Raw genomic sequence first — 22,997 nt, forward strand, 5'->3', positions numbered from 1 at the left:
AAACTAGGAATTCATCCTTTCGACCAGGGCTTAACTGTTGTTAGCCAAAATAGACATCTGACAATGATATGATACAGACTGATGAGAACAAAACAAAATCAAACAAAATCTGCCTAGGAAAATGTTTCTCCTTCAGATTCATTTGACAGGCTTGCCTTCTTGTCTGCCTATCTGGGCTCCAGTAAAGGCCATGTACTCCAGTGGAGGCTACGAGGTCACACCATTTTCATTCATAGGAGGCCACTGTAAGGGAAAGATCTCTTCAATCACTGGAAATTTAAAGAACCAATCACTTGTTGTTTAGCTTTTAATTATCCTTGTCTTCCTTTTTCATCATCCCTTGGCCCTCATTCAAGCTTCAGTTTCATTACTTCCAACCATCATCTGCTCCTTCCATCTCAGAAGCATCACATGGCCTTGACAAGAAATGTAATAAATTGTAGTGCATGCAGTAGTGTGCCTCTCAGATGTCTCCCTCTTCAGGACTAAGTTACTCATTCTCTCAGCAGCTTAGAGATTTAACAGCCAATAACTCTCAGCTGAGTCTCTCTCAAGAAAGTCATCTAATGGAAAGTCATGCCCCACCTCCACATCCAACAACTGGGAGATGTGTGGTTCAAGGCCTGGCACCTTTGCTTTAACTAAGGATAACACTGAAGGACTTTTCCAACTCCATAAAGACTTAATACAACTCACCAATCAACATTCGGTTCCAAATCTTAACAACTCTACTAACCAAAATTTTATCCCCTCATGTCTGTGCCAAATATTCCCCTCTTCTTCTACCAATTCACTCACCACCCCTCTCTATCCTGCTGTGTGTCCCAGGATGCTGTTCTCTGCATTCTCCAGGCTCCCCAGCCTTCTGGCTTCCAGCCAAGAAAATGGGAAACCCATGGCAAGTATTAACACAGTAGGAACGTGGGGATAGTCCACTTAGAAATTTTTTAAAGCTGATGAGTTTTGCTACTTTTCTCTTATTTTCAGCTAAAAAGCTCTCTGAACAGTTATGACCCTGAATTAGACCGTGTCACCCCCTCTTATAAGGCTGCAATGAGATTTCTGCAATGAGAAGAGTATTAAGGCACTGTTTGTTTAAAACTAGATTAATTTTAAAGGTTACATATTTAAGACAGTTTGCCCTTTCCTGGTAGCTCAGCAGTAAAGAATACATCTGTAATGCACTTTCACTGCTGAGGGTGTGGGTTCAATCCCTTGTCAGGGAACTAAAATCCCACAAGCCACATGGTGTGGCCAAAATATCAGGAAAGAGACAGAGCGAGAACACAAGCAAATGATGGCAATGGTATGGAGAAAAGAGAAACCTTGTACGCCATTGGTAGGAATGTAAACTGCTGCAATCACTGTGGAAAACAGTACAGAGTTTTCTCAAAAAACTAAAGCTACAACTCCCATGTGACCCAGTAATTCCATTCCTGGCTACATATCTGAAAAAACAAACAAACAGTAATTCAAAAAGATACATGGACCCCAATATTCATAGCAGCATTTTTTACAATAGTCAAGATAAGGAAGCAACTGAAATTCCCATCAACAGATGAATGATAAACATGTGACTACACACATACATGCACACATGCACACACGAACACACACAAACACACAGGAAAGCTACTCAGCCATAAAAAGTAAAATTTTGCCCTCTGTGACAACATGGATGGACTTAAAGGCTATTGTGCTAAATAAAATGTAAGACAAAGACAAATACCATCACTTACAAGTGGAATCTAAAAAATACAACAAATTAGTGCATATGACAAAAAAGAAGCAGACTCACAGATATAGAGAATATACTAGTGGTTACCAGTGGGGAGAGGGAAGGGGGAAAAGGTGCAATATAGGGGTAGAAGATTAAGAGGTACACATTATTATGTATAAAATAACCGACAAGGACATATTGTACAACACAGATAATATGGTCAATATTTTATAATAACTAAACGGACTATAACCTTTTAAAATATAACCTTGCCCAGCCCCTCCTCTAGGCCAATTCTGGACTGACCACTGACCTGAGACCATAACCCCTCTTTAATGGGCCGGCCCCGCCCCCAATATGGCCGCAACCATGTGCAGTTGGTGACCACTGCGGGCTCTTTTTCTGAGACAGAGAGCATAGCTTTGAGGAATGGAGGGGCGGGAACTCTCCAGGGAGCATAGCCACAAGGAGGCCCAGCGGCGCAGGAGGACCGGAGAAGCCGGCCTCGGAGGCGGTGGAACCGGGTCGCAATGACAGTCCGCACGGAGCCCGCTCGCCTCCCGCCACCCGAGACGTCTCCCCAGCCTTTTGTACTACTTGTCGCGGAAAATGGTCGCACTCTTGTCGCTCCATTTAACCTCAGAGGGAGTCACGTCAGAAGCATTGTCCCCAAAGGTACCATGTTACCCATTGGCTGTGTTGCCCTCCGCCCCTTCAACCCTCTCTGCGCGTGCGCAGCACTCAGGCTCCCCGAGAAACGGGAACGGAAGTCCTCTGCTGACCCCAGGGAGGTACAAGTTGGTGCTGGTTGGTGTTACCCGCCCCGAGATCTCGCGTTCTTGGTGGTGGATTAAGGGGAGGCGGAGTTGGGGATTGGCCACATAGGAAGGTCGGAGGAGGGGCCATGGTTAAAGAGCTCCAGTCCCTGGGGTGGGGGGCGGTGTTGAGTGACGGGGCCTCGGTGGTGGGAGAGGGGCGGGCTCCGGAGGTCAGCGAGTGATTGCTTCATTAATTGATTAATTCAGCGACTATTTACTCAGTGTCTACTAAATGCCTGGCACTGTTTTTCACATTTGCCTTCATAGTTGCCCTGTATGTACTTTGATACTACCTTTCTGTTCATTTTATAGGGAGAAAACAAGACAGAAGGGCTTGGAAACCTAGCCAAAATCACACAGTAAACCCGAGGGATCCTCTTGTTGCCAGGGCTACTTCAACTTTACTCAAAACATGCCAACCCCCACCTTTAGCAGGAATTAACTACGGTTAAAGGGCCCAGAGATTAGAAAGGAAACTACAAACCAGCTGGGCCCAAGATGCTCACTCTTCAGACCTCCAATAGACCCTGGGTCTCAGTATACGCTGATTTTATTATATTAGCATATTAGATAACACACTTACCGATGGCCATGACCAGAGATTAAAGACAAAAAAAAAAAAAAAAGGACAAAAGGGGGTAACACCACACCCCTTGAAAAAGCACCATCTTTTCCCCAGTAGACTAATACATATGCGTCCCCGTCTTTAGCCTCACTCCTCCCCCTTTTGTCTTCACTGTTTATAATTAAATCCCTGCTGCAGGTGGGTGAGGAGAAGTTCCTCTGTGAACTTAGTCCCTGCTTCTCCATTCTTTGGCCACTGAATAAAGCTTGTGCTGTGTCCACATCAGCTTCCATTTCATTATTAGCTGCTCAAACTGGAATGGAAAAAGAACCCTCCCCAACAGGGGCAGAGAGCCTTAGCCAGACTAGGGCCTGAGCAGGATGCAAAGGACTTACAGGTAGCACTTTTTTCCCCACATAGCACTTATGCCTGTCTAACTAACATACCCTAAATTTATTTATCAAGGTTGTTGCTTACTCTCTCCCTTCTGCTAGAGTATAGCTCCACACGATCAAGGAAGTCTTGTATATCCAACACATAGAATAAATACATAGTAGGCACTCACCTCATATTGAATGAGGGAAACCTGCAGAGGAGTTTGATTTCAGAGACTGGACTCTCAACGAAGTAAAGCAGTTGTAGCTCATTGTCTGCTGATAATTGAGCTCTTCACTTCAGTTGAGTTACTCAGTCGTGTCCAACTTTGCAACCCCATGGACTGCAGCATGCCAGGTTTCCCTGTCCATCACCAACTGGAGCTTGCTCAAACTCATGTCCATCGAGTCGGTGATGCCATCCAACCATCTCATCCTCTGTCATCCCCTTTTCCTCTTTCCCTCAGTCTTTCCCATCATCAGGGTTTTTTCCAATGAGTCAACTCTTCACATCAGGTGGCCAAAGTATTGGAGCTTCAGCATCAGTCCTTCCAATGAACATTTTGGACTGATTTCTTTTAGGATTGACTGGCTTTATCTCCTTGCAGTCCAAGGGACTCTCAAGAGTCTTCTTCAACATCAGTGCACAGGCCCAGGTAGGTGGCTATAGTGGCAACGGCCAAATCCAGCGCCAGGTGGCGGTCCAAAGGCCCAGATCCCTGCACGCATCAGTTCAGTTCAGTCGCTCAGTTGTGTCCGACTCTTTGCGACCCTATGAATCACAGCACACCAGGCCTCCCTGTCCATCACCAACTCCCGGAGTTTACTCAAACTCATGTCCATTAAGAAAGTGATGCTATCCAGCCATCTCATCCTCTGTCATCCCTTTCTCCTCCTGCCCCCAATCCCTCCCAGCATCTGAGTCTTTTCCAATGAATCAACTCTTCACATGAGGTGGCCAAAGTATTGGAGTTTCAGCTTCAGCATCAGTCCTTCCAATGAACACCCAGGACTGATCTCCTTTAGGATGGACTGGTTGGATCTCCTTGCAGTCCAAGGGACTCTCAAGAGTCTTCTCCAACACCACAATTCAAAAGCATCAATTCTTCGGTGCTCAGCTTTCTTTATAGTCCAACTCTCACATCCATACATGACCACTGGAAAAACCATAGCCTTGACTAGACGGACCCATTCAAATGGGTGTATCTTTCCTTTTCTCCTTTGCTTTTCGTTTCTCTTCTTTTCACAGCTATTTGTAAGGCCTCCTCAGACAGCCATTTTGCTTTTTTGTGTTTCTTTTTCTTGGGGATGGTCTTGATTCCTGTCTCCTGTACAATGTCACGAACCTCCATCCATAGTTCATCAGGCACTCTATCAGATCTTATGACCATATAAATATTCCAGTAGGATAGAAAGAGTTAGTCACTCAGTGGAGTCTGACTCTTTGTGACCCTATGGACTGTAGCCTGCCAGCCTCCTCTGTCCATGGAATTCTCCAGGCAAGAATACTGGAGTGGGTTGCCATTTCCTTCTCCAGGGGATCTTCCTGACCCAGGTATCGAACCTGGGTCTCCTGCATTGCAGGCAAGATTGTTTACTATCTGAGCCACCAGGGAAGTCAGTAGGATAGAGTCCTGGTTAAAATATGAGAAAAAAATGTAATAGTTACTGCCACACTAAGAGTACTCATGTTCCTATACCTTCATGAACAGTTGCTCTTCTCTATCTTTTGAATGTTTACTAACCTTATAGGTAAAAAAAGAGTATCTTACTATTTAATTAGCATATATTTGAACTTTATTGCAATTTATAATCTATTTGTATCTTTAGCAGCTGCTTATATTGGGTTGGCCAAAAAGTTCATCCAGGTTTTTCCATACCATCTTACAGAAAAACCCAAATGAAATTTTTATTCAACTAATTATTTCTGTTGGTATGAACATTTTATCCATTCTGTTGTCTTTTCTTAACTGACTTATCAAAAACTCTAGAGTAAAATCCTAGAAATGGCACTGCTGCATTAAAGAGTATTTGTAATATACATTTTGATGTATATTAACCAGTTGCTCCACCCATACCCAATGCTTTAAATTATTTATAACTTCTTTGTTGTTTTTCTACACACTTGATTGCGCTGTTTAATGTTTGAGAAGCTGAAGAATATAAAGAATTACTAGAGATCTAATGCCCAGCATAGTGATTATAGTCAACAATACTGTATTATAAACTTCAAAGTTGCCAAGAGACTAGATTTTAATTGTTCTCACTACAAAAAAAGAAATTATAATTGTGTGACATGATAGAGGTGTTAGCTAATGCTGTTGGTGGTAATCATATTACAAAATATAAATGTATCAAGTCAATATGTTGTATGTGTTGTGCTCAGTTCCTCAGTGTCTGACTCTTTGTGACCCTATGGACTGCAACCCACTAGGCTTCTCTGTCCATGGGATTCTCCAGGCAAGAATACTGGAGTGAGTTGCCATTTCCTTTTCCAGGGGATCTTCCCAACCCAGGGATCAAACCTGAGTCTCCCACATTGCAGGCTGATTCTTTACCGCTGAGCCACCAGGGAAATCCAGACTTTACACAGTGTTACATGTCAATTATATCTCAATAAGAAAAAGAATCTGAAGAGTGATAAATGGTATACTACTATAAATTTATTTCACATTCCTCCAGTTATACTGGAGGAGGTTGTGGTTCTTAAAGATGTTAGAATTTTAGTGTATGAAGGAAATTAGATCATTGTTATATAATAAACAAATATCATTACCACTTTGATATTGATGTTTGAGAATTAAAAAAAAAATTTCTTCAATTTAGATATTTCTAATGTCTAGGTAATCAAGTTTGTCAGTCTTTAGCTGTAGGTCTTCTAAATTTGGGGATGGCTTAGACTTTCGCTACTTTGCATTTATAAAAACTTTTAACTAGTAATTTTATGGTTATCCTGCACACATTTAAATCTCTAATTCATCTGTAATTTATTTTGGAATTTGGAGTGGGGTAGCTAATGCAGTTTTATGGTATGTGTTTTCCCTGCATAAATACATAGCCAGATTTTGCTAATAACCTCTTTTCTGCAGCAATTTGAGATGCTTTCGTTCTGAACTAAATTCTGACCCTGTATGTGTAGGATCTGTTAGTAGTTTTTAAATTCCTTCATTGTCATTATTAAAGCATAACACTGAGTGTAATATGAATAAAACTCTTTCTCCTCATCACAGAAATCTGAGATAACCTGGCTTTAGCTTTGTGTCTCTGGAAACCCAATAATTGTGGAATAACAGCTGTATTACCAGGCATTGTTACTTAGGATCAATATGACCCTTGATTGGTAAACAAACTGCACCTGGACTGGGAGGCCTGTGAATAACTGAAAATAGCTGGTAGGAAGCCATTGATTTGGGTTTTCCTGGGTCCAGGGTAACTCTCATAACTGAGCATGTCCTTTGCCAGGACCCTGGAAAATATGCTGTTAGGGAAATTAAAATGGAGGTAGTCTTGTTCAGGCTTCAGAGGCAGGGGAGCAGGCCTCTGACCTGCTTCTGACCTGCCTGGATGCTCCCTGGGTTACATGCCTGCCCATGAGCATGCAGATTGTTACCAGCTATCAAGCAGCTCTTTAGATAAGAGAGAGAATGGGTCTTGGAATTTTCTCGAGCTCTTGGAGGCCTGGCCAGCCTCTGAGGTCTGGAAAATCTAGTGCCTCAGAAGATGGAATAAACAGCACTGTCAAAGTTTAAACAAAAACCAGAGCTGCATTTTTGTTCACAAACTGATGATGGTATCAATTTGTGGCCTGGGATTATAAGCAGGAGCCCCCAGAGCTGCAATTTGATCTCACCAGTGGGGTGGAGGCACTGCCCAGGACCCTCTCCCAGCTGGGACTCCAGATTGCTGTTACTTGGGACGTCCCAGCGCTGTTAAATTCTGGATGTAGGTGTTGGCCCAATTTGGTGATGTATATGCTGTTACTTCTCTGTTGCTTCTACTTCTTTTCTTCTAATGACTGTATATTGAAAAGAAGTCAGATAATCCTCTATTAAATATTCAAATTGTTGTGTGAGTAACAAGTGGTTTCTTTTGCTAATCGTTTGAACCTAAAATGAAAGTAAAACTTTTGGCAAAACGTGTGCCTGGGGGTCTGTTACAAGAGATACTGGTGTATGGAGCAGCTTTTGGCTTCTAGGCCAATTGCTGGCTGTGTTTGACAGCGTGGCCTTGTTCCTGGGCACCTCAACTATCACATGGCAGGGGGGAGTGGCAGGGGCAGATTGAGCTACTGGATTGTGTGAAGTCCTCCTGCTGGCGACACAGGCCTGTCACTACATTTTGGCCCACTGTTTCCTGTCTCCCTCTGCAAAGCTGAGTGGGTGCCACACATGGCCCATGGGGGCCTTGTGGCTGCAACATGTCTTCTTGAATTTAAGGCCACCGAGGGTGGGTGGGTGGGACAGGATGGGATCCAGAATGGAAATGGGTGGGTTATTGCTCTCCAGGCAGTTAAAGAAGTAAATCCTTGTTTGGTGGTGATAAGATCAAATACAGACCTTTTCTTAAAATCTGCTGACCAGGCCAGATACTGTCCTGTTCTTTGACTGGTGATTGATCGGACCAACAGTGCTGTTGGTCATGACTGAGTGGCCATGTTTTGAACTGTTTGTTCTAGATCTACATCCCTTTCAAAGCCTTCTATCAGTCCCAAGCAGAACTGAGTTCTTCCTCTTTTGGATTCCCCGCCCTACCTCTGCCATTGCCTTCTTTCCTCCTGCCCTTTAATGTGTTTGTAAGTGGTGTTTTTCTCCCTCTACTAGAATGTATGTAACTTCAACTCAGGAGGTGTTTGTTTTTTATTAATCTCTAAATCCTCAGAACTTATCAGCTTGGTCTCTAGTCAATAAATATGTGTTGGAAGAATGAACTTCCAGTGTGAGATATTTCTAACACTTCATCTCTTTTCCCACAGTTTAAAATAATTTTAGTTACATAAGCAGCCTATATACTATACTATGTCAAATTGTGGATGATGAACAGTATAACAACAATTACATAGAGAAAGGCAATGCAGTGTCTAAAAGTGTGTGCGCAGAGACCAGACCACATGGATTTTGATTCCTAGTTCCTACCTGTGTGACCTGGGGCAGGTGACCTTGCACTCTATGAACCTTCCTGTCTTCATCTGTCAGGGTTCTCCTGGGTGGTGGGGAGGGCTGAAATCTTTCTACATATGAAGGACATAGGATGGGCACAGAGTGGGCACTTGATGTGACGTACTATCTCCGTCTGCAAGCTAATCACTGGGCTAAGGAGTAGTGTGTTGTTGTAGGAAACATTGACCTTCAAGGACATGTTTGTGGACTTCACCCAGGAGTGGCAGCAGCTGGACGCTGCTCAGAAGAACCTCCACAGGGACGTCATGCTGGAGAACTACAGCCACCTCGTCTCCATGGGTGAGGGACCCTCCACAGGGTGACTGGAACACACCCCCTCGTGTCTTCCTCTCTGGGCTGCTGCAGCTCAGGGGCATCTGGGCCCTGAATGAGTCGGGCCTCAGGCTCCTGGTCAGGAATTCCTAATGGCGTTTGCCCCCTGCCCAGCATGGTTATGCTCTCACCTTCTCTGTGGATGGTCTGCACTGAGGGCCCACTGGCTGGGCTCATGGCCAGACCATCCCCACCCTGCAGGGGCGGACCTCGGTTCTGGAATGCTGCAGGTATTCATAACCAAGTCCTTTGTCATTTCCCCTTAACAGGATACCTTGTGACCCAGCCACATGGGATCTTCAGGTTGGGACAAGGAGAAGAGGCGGCCGGGATAGCAGCTGGAGAAAGCCCACTGTGGAGCTCTCCAGGTAAGCCCATGCCAGGTCAGGGGTTAAGGGGTGATGGTCCTTACCACAGTTCTGTTTATTTCATTTTTCTGGCCCCTGAAGAAACCAGCTCGATCCCAGAGAATAAGTTTAAACTACCGCAAGCTCAACGACACCAAGTTTAACTTCACAAAAGAGAAATATAGCACCTTAAGGTCCTCTTTGGGATCAGAGGTGACACATTTTACACCTAGAAATACTTGTCTGGCCCATATTCCAGGTGACACAAAAGGCTGCCAGCTTTGGCTGGGGCCTAGGGCAGGAAAGGCTCTGCAGTTAGCCCAGGCTCTAGTGCCAACAGCCTTGTTGCTTGCACAATATGGTCTGGCTTCCTTAAGGGGCTGAAGGTGTCAGTGGTGGGAAAAGATGCAGAGTGAAAAACAAGCCCCTTAGATTTTTGAGTAAGACCATGAAATATGTGTCAGAGAATTATACTACTTTTGAGATAGCAGGGTCCCATAACTCATGAGGAGCACTAGGCACAATAAACCTCCTTCTATCCTGCTGCTCTGCTCCATTTACTGAATAACCCAGGAAACAGCTAATTTTCAGTGTGGCCTAGAGCAAGAATAGACTTTGCAATAGGTGTGGATTACCAAATGACCTAGCATATGAAGTGTCTGTGGCAGATGGACATGATGTATGGAAATTTTGGAAGGTCCCTGTGTGTCAATCACAGTACAGTCTATGAGGGTTTTGGAGCATAGCAATGCCATCTTCTGCAGACAGGTATTCTTCAGAGAAAAAAAAAATTCTAGCCTGCTATTGGCCCTGATTGATGATATTCCCTTTGCCCTTTCCAAGTCCTCCCCCTCAAAGTTATTAACTATCCTGAATTCTAATAACAGAGGAGAATTCCACAGATACGATTGTATGTTTTATGACCCTGGAAAAATAAACAAGAAAATTTTAAAAAGCACTGTTAGAAACTCCAGGAAAATAAAAAACTAAGCAAAAAAGTAAATAATTATTGGGATTAATTTGTATTTTCTTATGAATTTCCTCCTAAGTTCTTCAGAGGTTCCAGTTGAAACTATGATAATTGCCTGGGCCCATAATCACTAGTGGGGTCTGATCTCCAAGTTGATCACCTTAGCACATAAGGTTCTTGGCTGCTATACATCTCTGAATCTGCCCTATGCCATTTACCAATCAGTGAGCTCCTTGTGGGGAAAAAGCAGCTGTCTATTGCTACTTTTCTTGCCTGCATGACCTTGCCACCCAAGTCCCACTGTCTTAGTTCAGGGCTCCTTCAGGCCCTAGAAACCAGCTGCAGTTCCTTGTCACATGTATTTCCTCAACATGGCTGCTTACTTCATCAGGCCAGCAAGAAAAATTTCTCTCTGGTCTCCTAAGATGAAGTGTTATATAACATAATATAGTCATGGGAGTGGCATCCTATACTTCTGCCATAAACTATTGGCTGACAGCAAGTCTCAGTTCTGCCTACACTTAAGCAGAGAGGATTATATAGGGCAAAAATCATTGGAGTCACCTAGGATGTGCCTGACACAACTGCTGACAACAGGACAAGGAGAAAAGAGGGAATAGGAACTTTCACAAGTATCACAGTTGAAGAGATTTCTATTTGGTGTCAGAAGTCAGCTTTGTCTCATTACTTGTACCTTTGACCAATTTACTACTACCTCTTCTCACCTCTAAAGTTTGTTAGCTAATAATTTATGTAATGAGGTTTGGTGGTCACAGAGTAAAGAACTATGGAGACACTTATTTTTATCCAAAAAATCACACAGATATTAAAATTGCAGGATGTTCATTGTCAAGATGCAAAACATACTCAAAACCATATACTCAGATAACCACATGAAAAAGGAATAAGGAATATATACACATATGTGAAAATCGGGTCATTTTAAGTAAACAATGATGTCATACATTAAACTATGGATGGAAAGACAGAATCAAGCATGCACAAATTAAACAATTTATTTTACTGATAGTTTCTGGAGACTACATTTAAAAATTAAAAAATCAACAGTCCCAACACCCAAATAATAATCTGGATAATCTGCTTAATAATTTGGTATATTTCCTTCTAAGCATTTTGTTCTGTGTCCACCTATATACTCTAAAATACATACAAATATAAAACAAATATATTTGTATACATATATGAGCATATAATTTTACTCAGTATAAAACTATTTTTCTGCCACCCACAATCACTTATATGATGCTGTGTATCCATTCTCAATGCATTTTTACAATGTAAATCATGTGGTACATTTTAAATTTTTTTTCACTTAGCCAATTATCATGAACATTTCCCTAAATCCTCAAACATAAGAACACTTTTGGAGAAGGAAATGGCAACCCACTCCAGTATTTTTGCCTGGAGAATCCCAGGGACGGAGGAGCCTGGTGGGCTGCCATCATTGGGGTCGCACAGGTCGGACACGACTGAAGCGACTTAGCAGCAGCAGCAGCAGCAGCAGCAGCAGAACACTTTTAATTAGTGCATACTATTCTATCTTACTGATATGTCAATTTTGAGTCAATTGACTATTGGATAGTCAATTTTTTTCCTATTTTAAATAATATTGTGTTAAGGGAGATAATCTGAAAATTAAAAGAGGCATAAAATGTAAGCATAAAATGGTTACCCTTAAATATTAAGTTGTAAGCAATGTTCCTAAGTGAGGTGTGTTAAAGCTTACTATATGCCTTTTCTGAAAGGGGTTTGTATTTTGCACTGAAAGTGCTGATGAACATGTGTAAGATCTCCTCTTTGAGTGCTTGTTTCAGGGATCATGATGACTCATCTCCCTTTGTAACACTTAAGGGAGGAATTTTCCTATTTTTTTTTAATTTCTTTTTATGAGTTGGAGGCTAATTACTTTACAATATTGTAGTGGTTTTTGCCATACATTGACATGAATCAGCCATGGATTTACATGTGTTCCCCATCCCGATCCCCACTCCCGCCTCCCTCCGCATCCCATCCCTCTGGCTCTTCCCAGTGCACCAGCCCTGAGCACTTGTCTCATGCATCCAACCTGGGCTGGTGGTCTGTTTCACCCTTGATAGTATACTTGTTTCAATGCTATTCTCTCAGAACATCCCACCTTCGCCTTCTCCCATAGAGTCCCAAAGTCTGTTCTGTACATCTGTGTCTCTTTTTCTGTTTTGCATATTGGGTTATCGTTACCATCTTTTTAAATTCCATATATATGTGTTAGTATGCTGTATTGGTCTTTATCTTTTTGGCTTACTTCACTCTGTATAATGGGCCCCAGTTTCGTCCATTTCATTAGAACTGATTCAAATGAATTCTTTTTAATGGCTGAGTAATATTCCATAGTGTATATGTACCACAGCTTCCTTATCCATTTGTCTGCTGATGGGCATCTAGGTTGCTTCCATGTCCTGGCTATTATAAACAGTGCTGTGATGAACATTGGGGTACACGTGTCTCTTTCAGATCTGGTTTCCTCAGTGTGTATGCCCAGGAGTGGTATTGCTGGGTCATATGGCAGTTCTATTTCCAGTTTTTTTAAGGAATCTCCACACTGTTCTCCATAGCGGCTGTATTAGTTTGCATTCAGACCAACAGTGTAAGAGGGTTCCCTTTTCTCCACACCCTCTCCAGCATTTATTGCTTGTAGATTTTTGGATAGCAGCCATCCTGACTGGCGTGTAATGGCACCTCATTGTGGTTTTGATTTGCATTTCTCTGATAATGAGTGATGTTGAGCATCTTTTCATGTGTTTGTTAGCCATCTGTATGTCTTCTTTGGAGAAATGTCTGTTTAGTTCTTTGGCTCATTTTTTGATTGGGTCATTTATTTTTCTGGAATTGAGCTGCAGGAGCTGCTTGTATATTTTTGAGATTAATCCTTTGTTGCTTCGTTTGCTATTTTTTCTCCCATTCTGAGGGCTGTCTTTTCACCTTGCTTATAGTTTCCTTTGTTGTGCAAAAGCTTTTAAGTTTCATTAGGTCCCATTTGTTTATTTTTGCTTTTATTTCCAATATTCTGGGAGGTGGGTCATAGAGGATCCTGCTGTGATTTATGTTGGAGAGTGTTTGCCTATGTTCTCCTCTAGGAGTTTTATAGTTTCTGGTCTTACATTTAGATCTTTAATCCATTTTGAGTTTATTTTTGTGTATGGTGTTAGAAAGTGTTCTAGTTTCATTCTTTTACAAGTGGTTGACCAGTTTTCCCAGCACCACTTGTTAAAGAGGTTGTCTTTTTTTCCATTGTATATCCTTGCCTCCTTTGTCAAACATAAGGTGTCCATAGGTGCTTGATTTTATCTCTGGGCTTTCAATTATGTTCCATTGATCTATATTTCTGCCTTTGTGCCAGTACCATACTGTCTTGATGACTGTAGTAGAGCCTGAAGTCATGCAAGCTGATTCCTCCAGTTCCATTCTTCTTTCTCAAGATTGCTTTGGCTATTCGAGGTTTTTTGTATTTCCATACAAATTGTGAAATTATTTGTTCTAGTTATGTGAAAAATACCATTGGTAGCTTGATAGGGATTGCATTGAATCTATAGATTGCTTTGGGTAGTATAGCCATTTTCACTATATAGAGTCTTCCAATCCATAAACACGGTATATTTCTCCATCTGTTTGTGTCCTCTTTGATTTCTTTCATCAGTGTTGTATAGTTTTCTATATATAGGTCTTTCGTTTCTTTAGGTAGATATATTCCTAAGTATTTTATTCTTTTTGTTGCAATGGTGAATCGTATTGTTTCCTTAATTTCTCTTTCAGTTTTCTCATTGTTAGCGTATAGGAAGGCAAGGGATTTCTGTGTGTTAATTTTATATCCTCCAACATTGCTGTATTCATTGATTAGCTGTAGTAATTTTCTGGTAGAGTCTTTAGGGTTTTCTATGTAGAGGATCATGTCATCTGCAAACAGTGAGAGTTTTACTTCTTCTTTTCCTATCTGGATTCCTTTTATTTCTTTCTGCTCTGATTGCTGTGGCCAACACTTCCAAAACTATGTTGAATAGTAGTGGTGAGAGTGGACACTCTTGTCTTGTTCCTGACTTTAAGGGAAATGCTTTCAATTTTTCACCATTGAGGATAATGTTTGCTGTGGGTTTGTCATATATAGCTTTTATTATGTTGAGGTATGTTCCTTCTATGCCTGCTTTCTGGAGAGTTTTTATCATAAATCGATGTTGAATTTTGTCAAAGGCTTTTTCTGCATCTGTTGAGATAATCATATGGTTTTTCTCTTTCAATTTGTTAATGTGGTGTATTACATGGATTGATTTGCGGATATTAAAGAATCCTTGCATTCCTGGGATAAAGCCCACTTGGTCATGATGTATGATCTTTTTAATATGTTGTTGGATTCTGTTTGCTAGAATTTTGTTAAGGGTTTTTGCATGTATGTTCATCAGTGATATTGGCCTGTAGTTTTCTTTTTTTGTGGCATCCTTGTCTGGTTTTGGTGTTAGGGTGATGGTGGCCTCATAGAATCAGTTTGGAAGTTTGCCTTCTGCAATTTTCTGGAAGAGTTTGAGTAAGATAGGTGTAAGCTCTTCTCTAAATTTTTGGTAGAATTCAGCTGTGAAGCCATCTGGTCCTGGGCTTTTGTTTGCTGGAAGATTTCTGATTACAGTTTTGATTTCCATGCTTGTGATGGGTCTGTTAAGATCTATTTCTTGCTGGTTCAGTTTTGGAAAGTTATACTTTTCTAAGAATTTGTCCATTTCTTCCAAGTTGTCCATTTTATTGGCATAGAGCTGCTGGTAGTAGTCTCTTATGATCCTTTGTATTTCAGAGTTGTCTGTTGTGATCTCTCCATTTTCATTTCTAATTTTGTTGATTTGGTTCTTCTCCCTTTGTTTCTTGATGAGTCTGGCTCACAGCTTGTCAACTTTATTTACCTTTTCAAAAAACCAACTTTTAGCTTTGTTGATTTTTGCTATGGTCTCTTTTGTTTCTTTTGCATTTATTTCTGCCCTAATTTTTAAGATTTCTTTCCTTCTACGAACCCTGGGGTTCTTCATTTCTTCCTTCTCTAGTTGCTTTAGGTGTAGAGTTAGGTTATTTATTTGACTTTTTTCTTGTTTCTTGCGGTAAGCCTGTATTGCTATGAACCTTCCCCTTAGCACTGCTTTTACAGTGTCCCATAGGTTTTGGGTGGTTGTGTTTTCATTTTCATTCGTTTCTATGCATATTTTGATTTATTTTTTGATTTCTTCTATGATTTGTTGGTTATTCAGAAGTGTGTTATTTAGCCTCCATATGTTGGAAATTTTAACAGTTTTTTTCCTGTAATTGAGATCTAATCTTACTGCACTGTGGTCAGAAAAGATGACTGGAATGATTTCAATTTTTTTGAATTTACCAAGGCTAGATTTATGGCCCAGGATGTAATCTATTCTGGAGAAGGTTCCATGTGCACTTGAGAAAAAGGTGAAATTGACTGTTTTGGGGTGAAATGTCCTGTAGATATCAATTAGGTCTAGCTGGACCATTGTGTCATTTAAAGTTTGTGTTTCCTTCTAATTTTCTGTTCAGTTGATCTGTCCATAGGTGTGAGTGGGGTATTAAAGTCTCCCACTATTATTGTGTTATTGTTAATTTTCCCCTTCATTCTTGTTAGCATTTGCCTTACATATTGTGGTGCTCCTATGTTGGGTGCATATATATTTATAATTGTTATATCTTCTTCTTGGATTGATCCTTTGATCATTATGTAGTGTCCTTCTTTGTCTCTTTTCACAGCCTTTATTTTGAAGTCTATTTTATCCGATATAAGTATTGAGACTCCTACTTTCTTTTGGTCTCCATTTGCGTGGAATATTTTTTTCCAGCCCTTCACTTTCAGTCTTTGAGGTGGGTCTCTTGTAGACAGCATATATAGGGGTCTTGCTTTTGTATCCATTCAGCCAGTCTTTGTCTTTTGGTTGGGGCATTCAACCCATTTACATTTAAGGTAATTATTGATAAGAATGGTCCCGTTGCCATTTGGTTTGTTATTTGGGGTTCATGTTCATACACCCTTTCTGTGTTTCCTGTCTAGAGAAGATCCTTTAGCATTTGTTGAAGAGCTGGTTTGGTGGTGCTGAATTCTCTCAGCTTTTGCTTGTCTATAAAGCTTTTAAATTCTCCTTCATATCTGAATGAAATCCTTGCTGGGTACAGTAATCTGGGTTGTAGGTTATTCTCTTTCATAACTTTTAAGTATGTCCTGCCATTCCTATCTGGCCTGAAGAGTTTCTATTGAAAGATCAGCTGTTATCCTTATGGGAATCCCCTTGTGTGTTATTTGTTGTTTCTCTCTTGCTGCTTTTAATATTTGTTCTTTGTGTTTGATCTTTGTTAATTTGACTAATATGTGTCTTGGGGTGTTTTGCCTTGGGTTTATCCTGTTTTGGACTCTCTGGGTTTCTTGGACTTGGGTGGCTATTTCATGCCCCATTTTGGGGAAGTTTTCAGCTATTATCTCCTCAAGTATCTTCTCATGGCCTTTCTTTTTGTCTTCTTCTTCTGGGACTCCTATGATTCGAATGTTGGGGCCTTTTACATTGTCCCAGAGGTCCCTGAGGTTGTCCTCATTTCTTTTAATTCTTTTTTCCTCTCTGCTTCATTTATTTCCACCATTTATCTTCTACCTCACTTATCCTATCTTCTGCATCCATTATTCTACTGTTGGTTCCCTCCAGAGTGTTTTTGATCTCATTTATTGCATTATTCATTTTTAATTGATTCTTTTTTATTTCTTCTAGGTCCTTGTTAAACATTTCTTGCATCTTCTCAATCCTTGTCTCCAGGTTATTTTTCTGTAACTCTATTTTGTTTTCAAGATTTTGGATCATTTTTATCATCATTATTCTAAATTCTTTTTCAGGTAGATTCCCTATCTCCTCCTCTTTGGTTTGGCTTGGTGGGCATTTTTCATGTTCCTTTACCTGCTGGGTATTTCTATGCCTTTTCATCTTATTTAGATTGCTGGGTTTGGGGTGGCCTTTTTGTATTCTTGTAGTCTGTGGTTCCTTTTTATTGTGGAGGTTTCTCCCAGTGGGTGGGGCTGGGTGTTTGGCTTGTCGAGGTTTGCTGGTTAGAGAAGCTTGTGTCAGTGTTCTGGTGGGTGGAGCTGGATTTCTTCTCTCTGGAGTGCAATAGAGTGTCCAGTAGTGAGTTTTTTTGAGATGGGTCTATGGGTTTGGTGTGACTTTGGGCAGCCTGTGTGTTGATGCTCAGGGCTATGTTCCTGTGTTGCTGCAGAATTTGTGTGGTACGTCTTGCTCTGGAACTTATTGGCTCTTGGGTGGTGGTTGGTTTCAGTGTAGGTATGCAGGCTTTTGGATGATCTCTTATTAACTAATGTTCCCTATAGTCAGGAGTTCTCTGGTGTTCTCAGGTTTTGGGCTTAAGCCTCCTGCCTCTGGATTTCAGTCTTATTCTTTCAGTAGCCTCAAGACTTCTCCCTCCATACAGCACTGATAATAAAACTTCTAGCTTAATGGTGAAAGGATTCTCCACAGTGAGGGACACCCAGAGAGGTTCACAGAGTTACATGAAGAAGAGGAGAGGGAGGAAGGAGATAGAGGTGAGCAGAAGGAGAAAAAGGGGGATTCAAGAGAGGAGAGACAGATCTAGGTTGTACTCTGTTCCCTAAGTGTTCTCCGCAGCTCAGAATACCCACAGAGATTCACAGAATTGGATTGAAAAGCAGGGGGGGGGGGGGGGCGGGGGGGCGGGGGGGGAGGAAATAGGGGTGATCTGGGGGAGAAAAAGGAGAATCAAAAGGGGGAGAGAGTGATCAAACCAGTAATCACACTCCTGAGTAAAAATGGGTACTGAGGTTTGGATTCTTAAATGTCCAAAATTGATATCAAATACTGAAAAACAAAGATTAAAAATCTAGAATAGAGGTTAGACTCTTAAAAATACAATAGTAAAAAACCACAAAAACACAAAAAAATTTTAAGAAATATATATGGAGTTCGCTTTAAAAATAGGGTCCTTTTTTTTCTTTGCCAGGTTATAGTGGGTTATAAAAATGAAAATTAACGAGTAATAGAGGACTTTTAAAAAAAAGAAAAAGTAAAAAAAGAAAGAAAAAAAATTTTTTAATTAAAAATAAAAAAAATAGTAGTAAAAATATATCTAGGAATTTCTCTGGAGCTGTTGCAGGCAGTGTGGGTTCGGTTCAGTTTCAGATAGCTCCTTGTTCAAGCTTACACTTCTCGCTATCTACAGGCCCCTTCCAGTGTAGTCAGTGTTAACTACAGGGATTTTAATTTGTTGCACCTGTCACTTCTGAAGTGGTTCCCTTTGTTTATTTGGCTTCTGTTTGCAGGTCTATTCAGTGTCTAATTTCCGCCCTGACACACGCAGGTGGAGGTGGTCTCTTGTTTAGGTTTGCTTATTCAGTGGTGCTGTGGGGAGGGAGGGGCCCTGCAGACAAATATCACTGGCATGTGTGGGGAGCACTTGCAGTATTCTGGCCACACTGGGTTTGCCCCCGCTCGGGGCGGGTGTGTGTGCTTTCCCTGTCTACACTGCTCAGGCTCCAGGCTGCTCCCCAGGGAGCAGGCCCTGCGTTGTGTGGACTTCCCAGGCCTAAGCTGCTCAGATTCAGTTTTCAGGTATTCCACAATAGCACAGACTCGGTTGGGCCTGCGTTTTGTGCCTTCCCTGGTCGGAGCAGCTCAGGCAGCCAGGAGCTTGATGAGCTCACCCTCCCCCGGTGCAGAGCGCCTTCTCCTCTCCGCGGTCCCAGCCTCAGTTTCCGTGCGTGCCGGTCAAGTGTGCCTTGTGTCAGTTCTGGGGAGCTGGACTCTAGCTGCGACCCTCCAGGCGGGTGTCGACCATCCAGAATCTCAAGGAAGTCTTTGGTTAGAAGCTGGAAGCCTGTTTGCCATTTGGTAGGGGGTGCCGTCTCTGGGGCCGAGTTTGCCCCTTTCCCCTCCCCCCTGCCTCCTGCCTCCGGCGGGGTATGGGCCAGTCTGCAGTCGGCTAGCTCTTCTCTGGTATTTGCTCAGTCCTTCGTTCTGGGAACCGGTGGGTAGTGCCTAAGTTTAGGGCTTTTCCCAACTTAATTCTCTCTCTCTTGCTATCCCACAGTTTAAGTTGCTATCTCAGTTAGCTCCCTCCGATTGCCCTCAGGGCATTCGGACCTGGTCCTTACCCTAAGCACTGCCGCCCGCTCCTCTCTGTTCCACCCCCACTTGCTGGTGGTGGATGCGAGCGTCTGGGGTACTTTTCTGCTGGGAGTTGCTTTTAGGCATGTAATCTGTGGGTTTTATTTATTTTTCCTCCCAGTTAGGTTGCCCTCCAAGATTCGAAAACTTCCCCCAGACCGGCCAGTGAGAGGGTTTCCTGGTGTCTTGAAACTTCCTCTATTAAGACTCCCTTCTCCGGACGGATCTCTGTCCCTAACTCTATTGTCTCTCTTTTTATCTTTTATATTTTGTCCTACCTCCTTTCGAAGACAATGGGCTGCTTTTCTGGGTGTCTGATGTCCTCTGCTAGCAATCAGAAGTTGTTCTGTGGAGTTTGCTCAGCGTTCAAATGTTCTTTCAATGAACTTGTAGGGGAGAAAGTGGTCTCCCTGTCCTGTTCCTCCGCCATCTTAGTTCCCTCCTCTCCTATTTGTTTAAGAAGTGAACGTAGTTTGCCATAGCTAGGATTCCTAATTTTATACTTTATATTTTTCTTTCAAAAATGTCATACTTACTCCACAGTGAACATGTCTTAATTACTGCGTACTTGTTTGGAACCTCTAGACCTTTCCCACAAAATGTGTGGTATAAAATATGGAACATATTTCTCTCATAATTTCTAACAGTTTTCTACACTTTAAATTCTTAGTTTCTTTTCAGCATACTCTGATAGTCAATGACATTTAAATTCTTTCTAAATTCTTTTCTACATCAATATATTCACAGTTTTGTCACTTCTGAATTCTCTGATATATAATTCTCCACTCGTGTAAGAATTCTGGATGAAAAATAGGTCACATTTATCAGATGCTTCTGGAATTATGCTTTTGTGCTCTTTCTTAAGTTAAATGAACATTAAATAGTATATGAAGTTTTTTACATTCTTGATGTTTATAAGGTTACTCCCCAGGATGAACTGATATATAATATAATGAGGTATAACTAGTGAAATTATCTCTATATTAATATATTAATAGGTTATAAATTATTAATGTTATCATAATAGGTTATTATATATTATAGGTTATTAATAAGTATATTAATAGGTTTTATCTCCTGTGTGACTTTTCTGATGTTTAATGAGAGTTGACTTCCCACTGAAGGCTTTATCACACTCTCTGCATTCATAAGGTTTCTCTCCTGTATGTGTTCTGTGATGTACAATGAGAGTTGATTTCACACTGAAAGCTTTCCCACATTCACTGCATTCATAAGGTTTTTCTCCTGTATGAATTCTCTGATGTTTAATGAGAGTTGACTTCCTACTGAATGCTTTCCTACATTCACTGCACTCATAGGGTCTCTCTCCTGTATGAATTCTCTGATGTTTAATCAGTGGTGACTTTTCACTGAAAGCTTTCCCACATTCGTTGCATTTATAGGGTTTTTCTCCTGTGTGAGTTCTCTGATGTACAATAAGGGTTGACTTCTCACCAAATGCTTTCCCACACCTTCGGCATTCATAAGGTTTCTCTCCTGTGTGAGTTCTATGATGGACAGAGAGATGTGATTTTCCACTGAAAGTCTTCCCACATATGCTGCATTCATAGGATTTTTCTTGTGTATGAACTCTCTGATGAACAGAAAGATGTGACTTTCCCCTGAAACCTTTTCCACATTTACTACACTTGTAAAGTGTCTCTTTTGTATGAGTTATCTGATGTTCAGTGGGTGTGGGTGTCTCATCAAAGGCTTTCCCATGTTTATTGCACTCAGGTTTCTCACCCATATGAGTCCTTTGATATATAAGGCTGGACTTATCACATTTGATAGCTTCATAAAATGCTTGTCTAATGTGTGTTTTTTCATGTCTAAGAAGGTGATATGAACTCTTAAAAGCTTTTGCACATTCACTGCATACAAATGGTTTCTCTACTGTATGAGTTTGCTGATGTTTAGTCAGAGTTGACTTCTGGATAAATGTTTTCCCACATTCACTGCATTCATATGGCTTTTCCCCTGTATGAGTTCTCTGGTGTGCAATTAGGGTTGACTTCTGGCTAAAAGTTTTTGCACAGTCACAGCATTCATAAGGTTTCTCTCCAGTGTGAGTTCTCTGATGTACAACAAGGTTTGCTTTCTGGATAAACACTTTTCCACATTCAGAACATTGATAGAGTTTCTCCCCATTTTGAATTCTTGGACTTTTATTAAGAGCTTGCTTATGGTGGAAGGCTTTTCCATGTTCATTAGGCTCAAAGAATTTCTCTCCAGATTGAGCTTTATCAAGATTAGAATGGAAGCATAATTTCCAATATGCCTTACATTCATCACCATTCTTTCTTACACAGCTTCTACTTTGACTAAGAAAAATGAAATTATGTTTTGAACACTCTCCCCATGAATAATATTTAGTGAATCTTTGTCCTATAGAAACAAATCCTGTGCTTGGATAAATTATTTCTCCATATGTTCCGAATTCTTGGCCACTTTTATCCTTCAGTGTTTCCTTATCTATGGATGCAGCTTGCCATAGAGGTTTGTCTTGGCTTTCCTTGTGGTTATCTGTCTGGTCATTAACTTTCCAGAATTCTAGGGAAAAATGCAATGATTCATCAAACTTGTAAGTATTTCTATGATAATATTATGGGACAAAATTCATTCATAAATGCCCTGCTGTGAACTCCTATTAATGGACCTGAGCTGATGTGAATGAACCCTCCCTATATTCCACCACCCTCCCTATACTCCACCACTTCCCTCAACTGTAAATACAAAGAAATGCTGGCCTATATTTAACAAAAATAATTTAATTCCCAGTCAAGCTCAAGACCAAGAAAATATAAATTTTAGACATCAAAAGTGAAATGGGAATTTAAGGTGATGGGGTAAACAGAAACTGAAGCTTGAGGATTTACTGGGGAATCCAGACCACAGGGCACAAATGTTCAGGAAATTGGAATGTAATTTTCACTTAAAGTAGGAACCACAAAGGGTATCCATGCTTGTTAAACATGAACTAGAAAGACTCCCCACTGGTCAAGGAAACAGGAAAGAATGATATTATATATAAGAAATTAAAAGTTTGATATGATACTATATATGGAAAACCCTGAATACTCCACACAAAACTACTAGAACTGATAAATTCAGCATGGTAGCAGGATACAAGATTAACACAGAGAAACTGGTTATGTTTCTTTATACTAACAGTGAAATATCAGAAAAGTAAAAAAAATCCCTTTTAAAATCACATCAAAAAATAAAATACTTAGGAATAAACTTGACCGAAGAGGTGAAAGACTTAATACGCTGAGAACCACAAAACATTGATAAAGGAAACTGAAGATGGTCTGAAGGAAAAAAACTCCCATCCTCTTTGATTGGAAAAATTAATATGTTTAAATGGTCATACTACCCAAAGGAATTTACAGATTTAATGCAATACCTATCAAATTACCTATGACATGTAAATCAATGAAGTTAGAACACACTCTCAGACCATGCAGAAAAATAAACTCAAAATGGCTTAAAGACTTAAATA

General features: G+C 40.9%; 2 protein-coding genes across 11 annotated transcripts in view; one reads left to right on the forward strand and one right to left on the reverse strand.

Moving 5' to 3' along the window:
* The first annotated feature begins 1,136 nt into the window (after positions 1 to 1,136).
* Positions 1,137 to 22,997, forward strand: part of LOC133053029 (uncharacterized) — a 45,502-nt gene continuing 23,641 nt past the window's right edge. The window contains exons 1-4 of the mRNA XM_061137811.1: positions 1,137 to 2,511; positions 4,060 to 4,133; positions 8,810 to 8,933; positions 9,236 to 9,334. Of these exons, the coding sequence (XP_060993794.1) occupies positions 2,330 to 2,511; positions 4,060 to 4,133; positions 8,810 to 8,933; positions 9,236 to 9,334 (479 nt within the window). The 5' untranslated portion in view covers positions 1,137 to 2,329. The remainder of the gene's footprint in view (positions 2,512 to 4,059; positions 4,134 to 8,809; positions 8,934 to 9,235; positions 9,335 to 22,997) is intronic.
* The window catches only part of ZNF674 (zinc finger protein 674), a 35,157-nt gene continuing 30,243 nt past the window's right edge, over positions 18,084 to 22,997 (reverse strand). For all 10 annotated transcript variants that reach the window (XM_061137800.1, XM_061137810.1, XM_061137809.1 and 7 more), the window contains one exon: positions 18,084 to 22,045. In XM_061137800.1, coding sequence (XP_060993783.1) covers positions 20,553 to 22,045 — 1,493 coding nt within the window. In that variant the 3' untranslated portion in view covers positions 18,084 to 20,552. The remainder of the gene's footprint in view (positions 22,046 to 22,997) is intronic.

The sequence above is a fragment of the Dama dama genome, chromosome X (genome assembly GCF_033118175.1).
Source record: "Dama dama isolate Ldn47 chromosome X, ASM3311817v1, whole genome shotgun sequence".
NCBI classification, from domain to species: domain Eukaryota; kingdom Metazoa; phylum Chordata; class Mammalia; order Artiodactyla; family Cervidae; genus Dama; species Dama dama.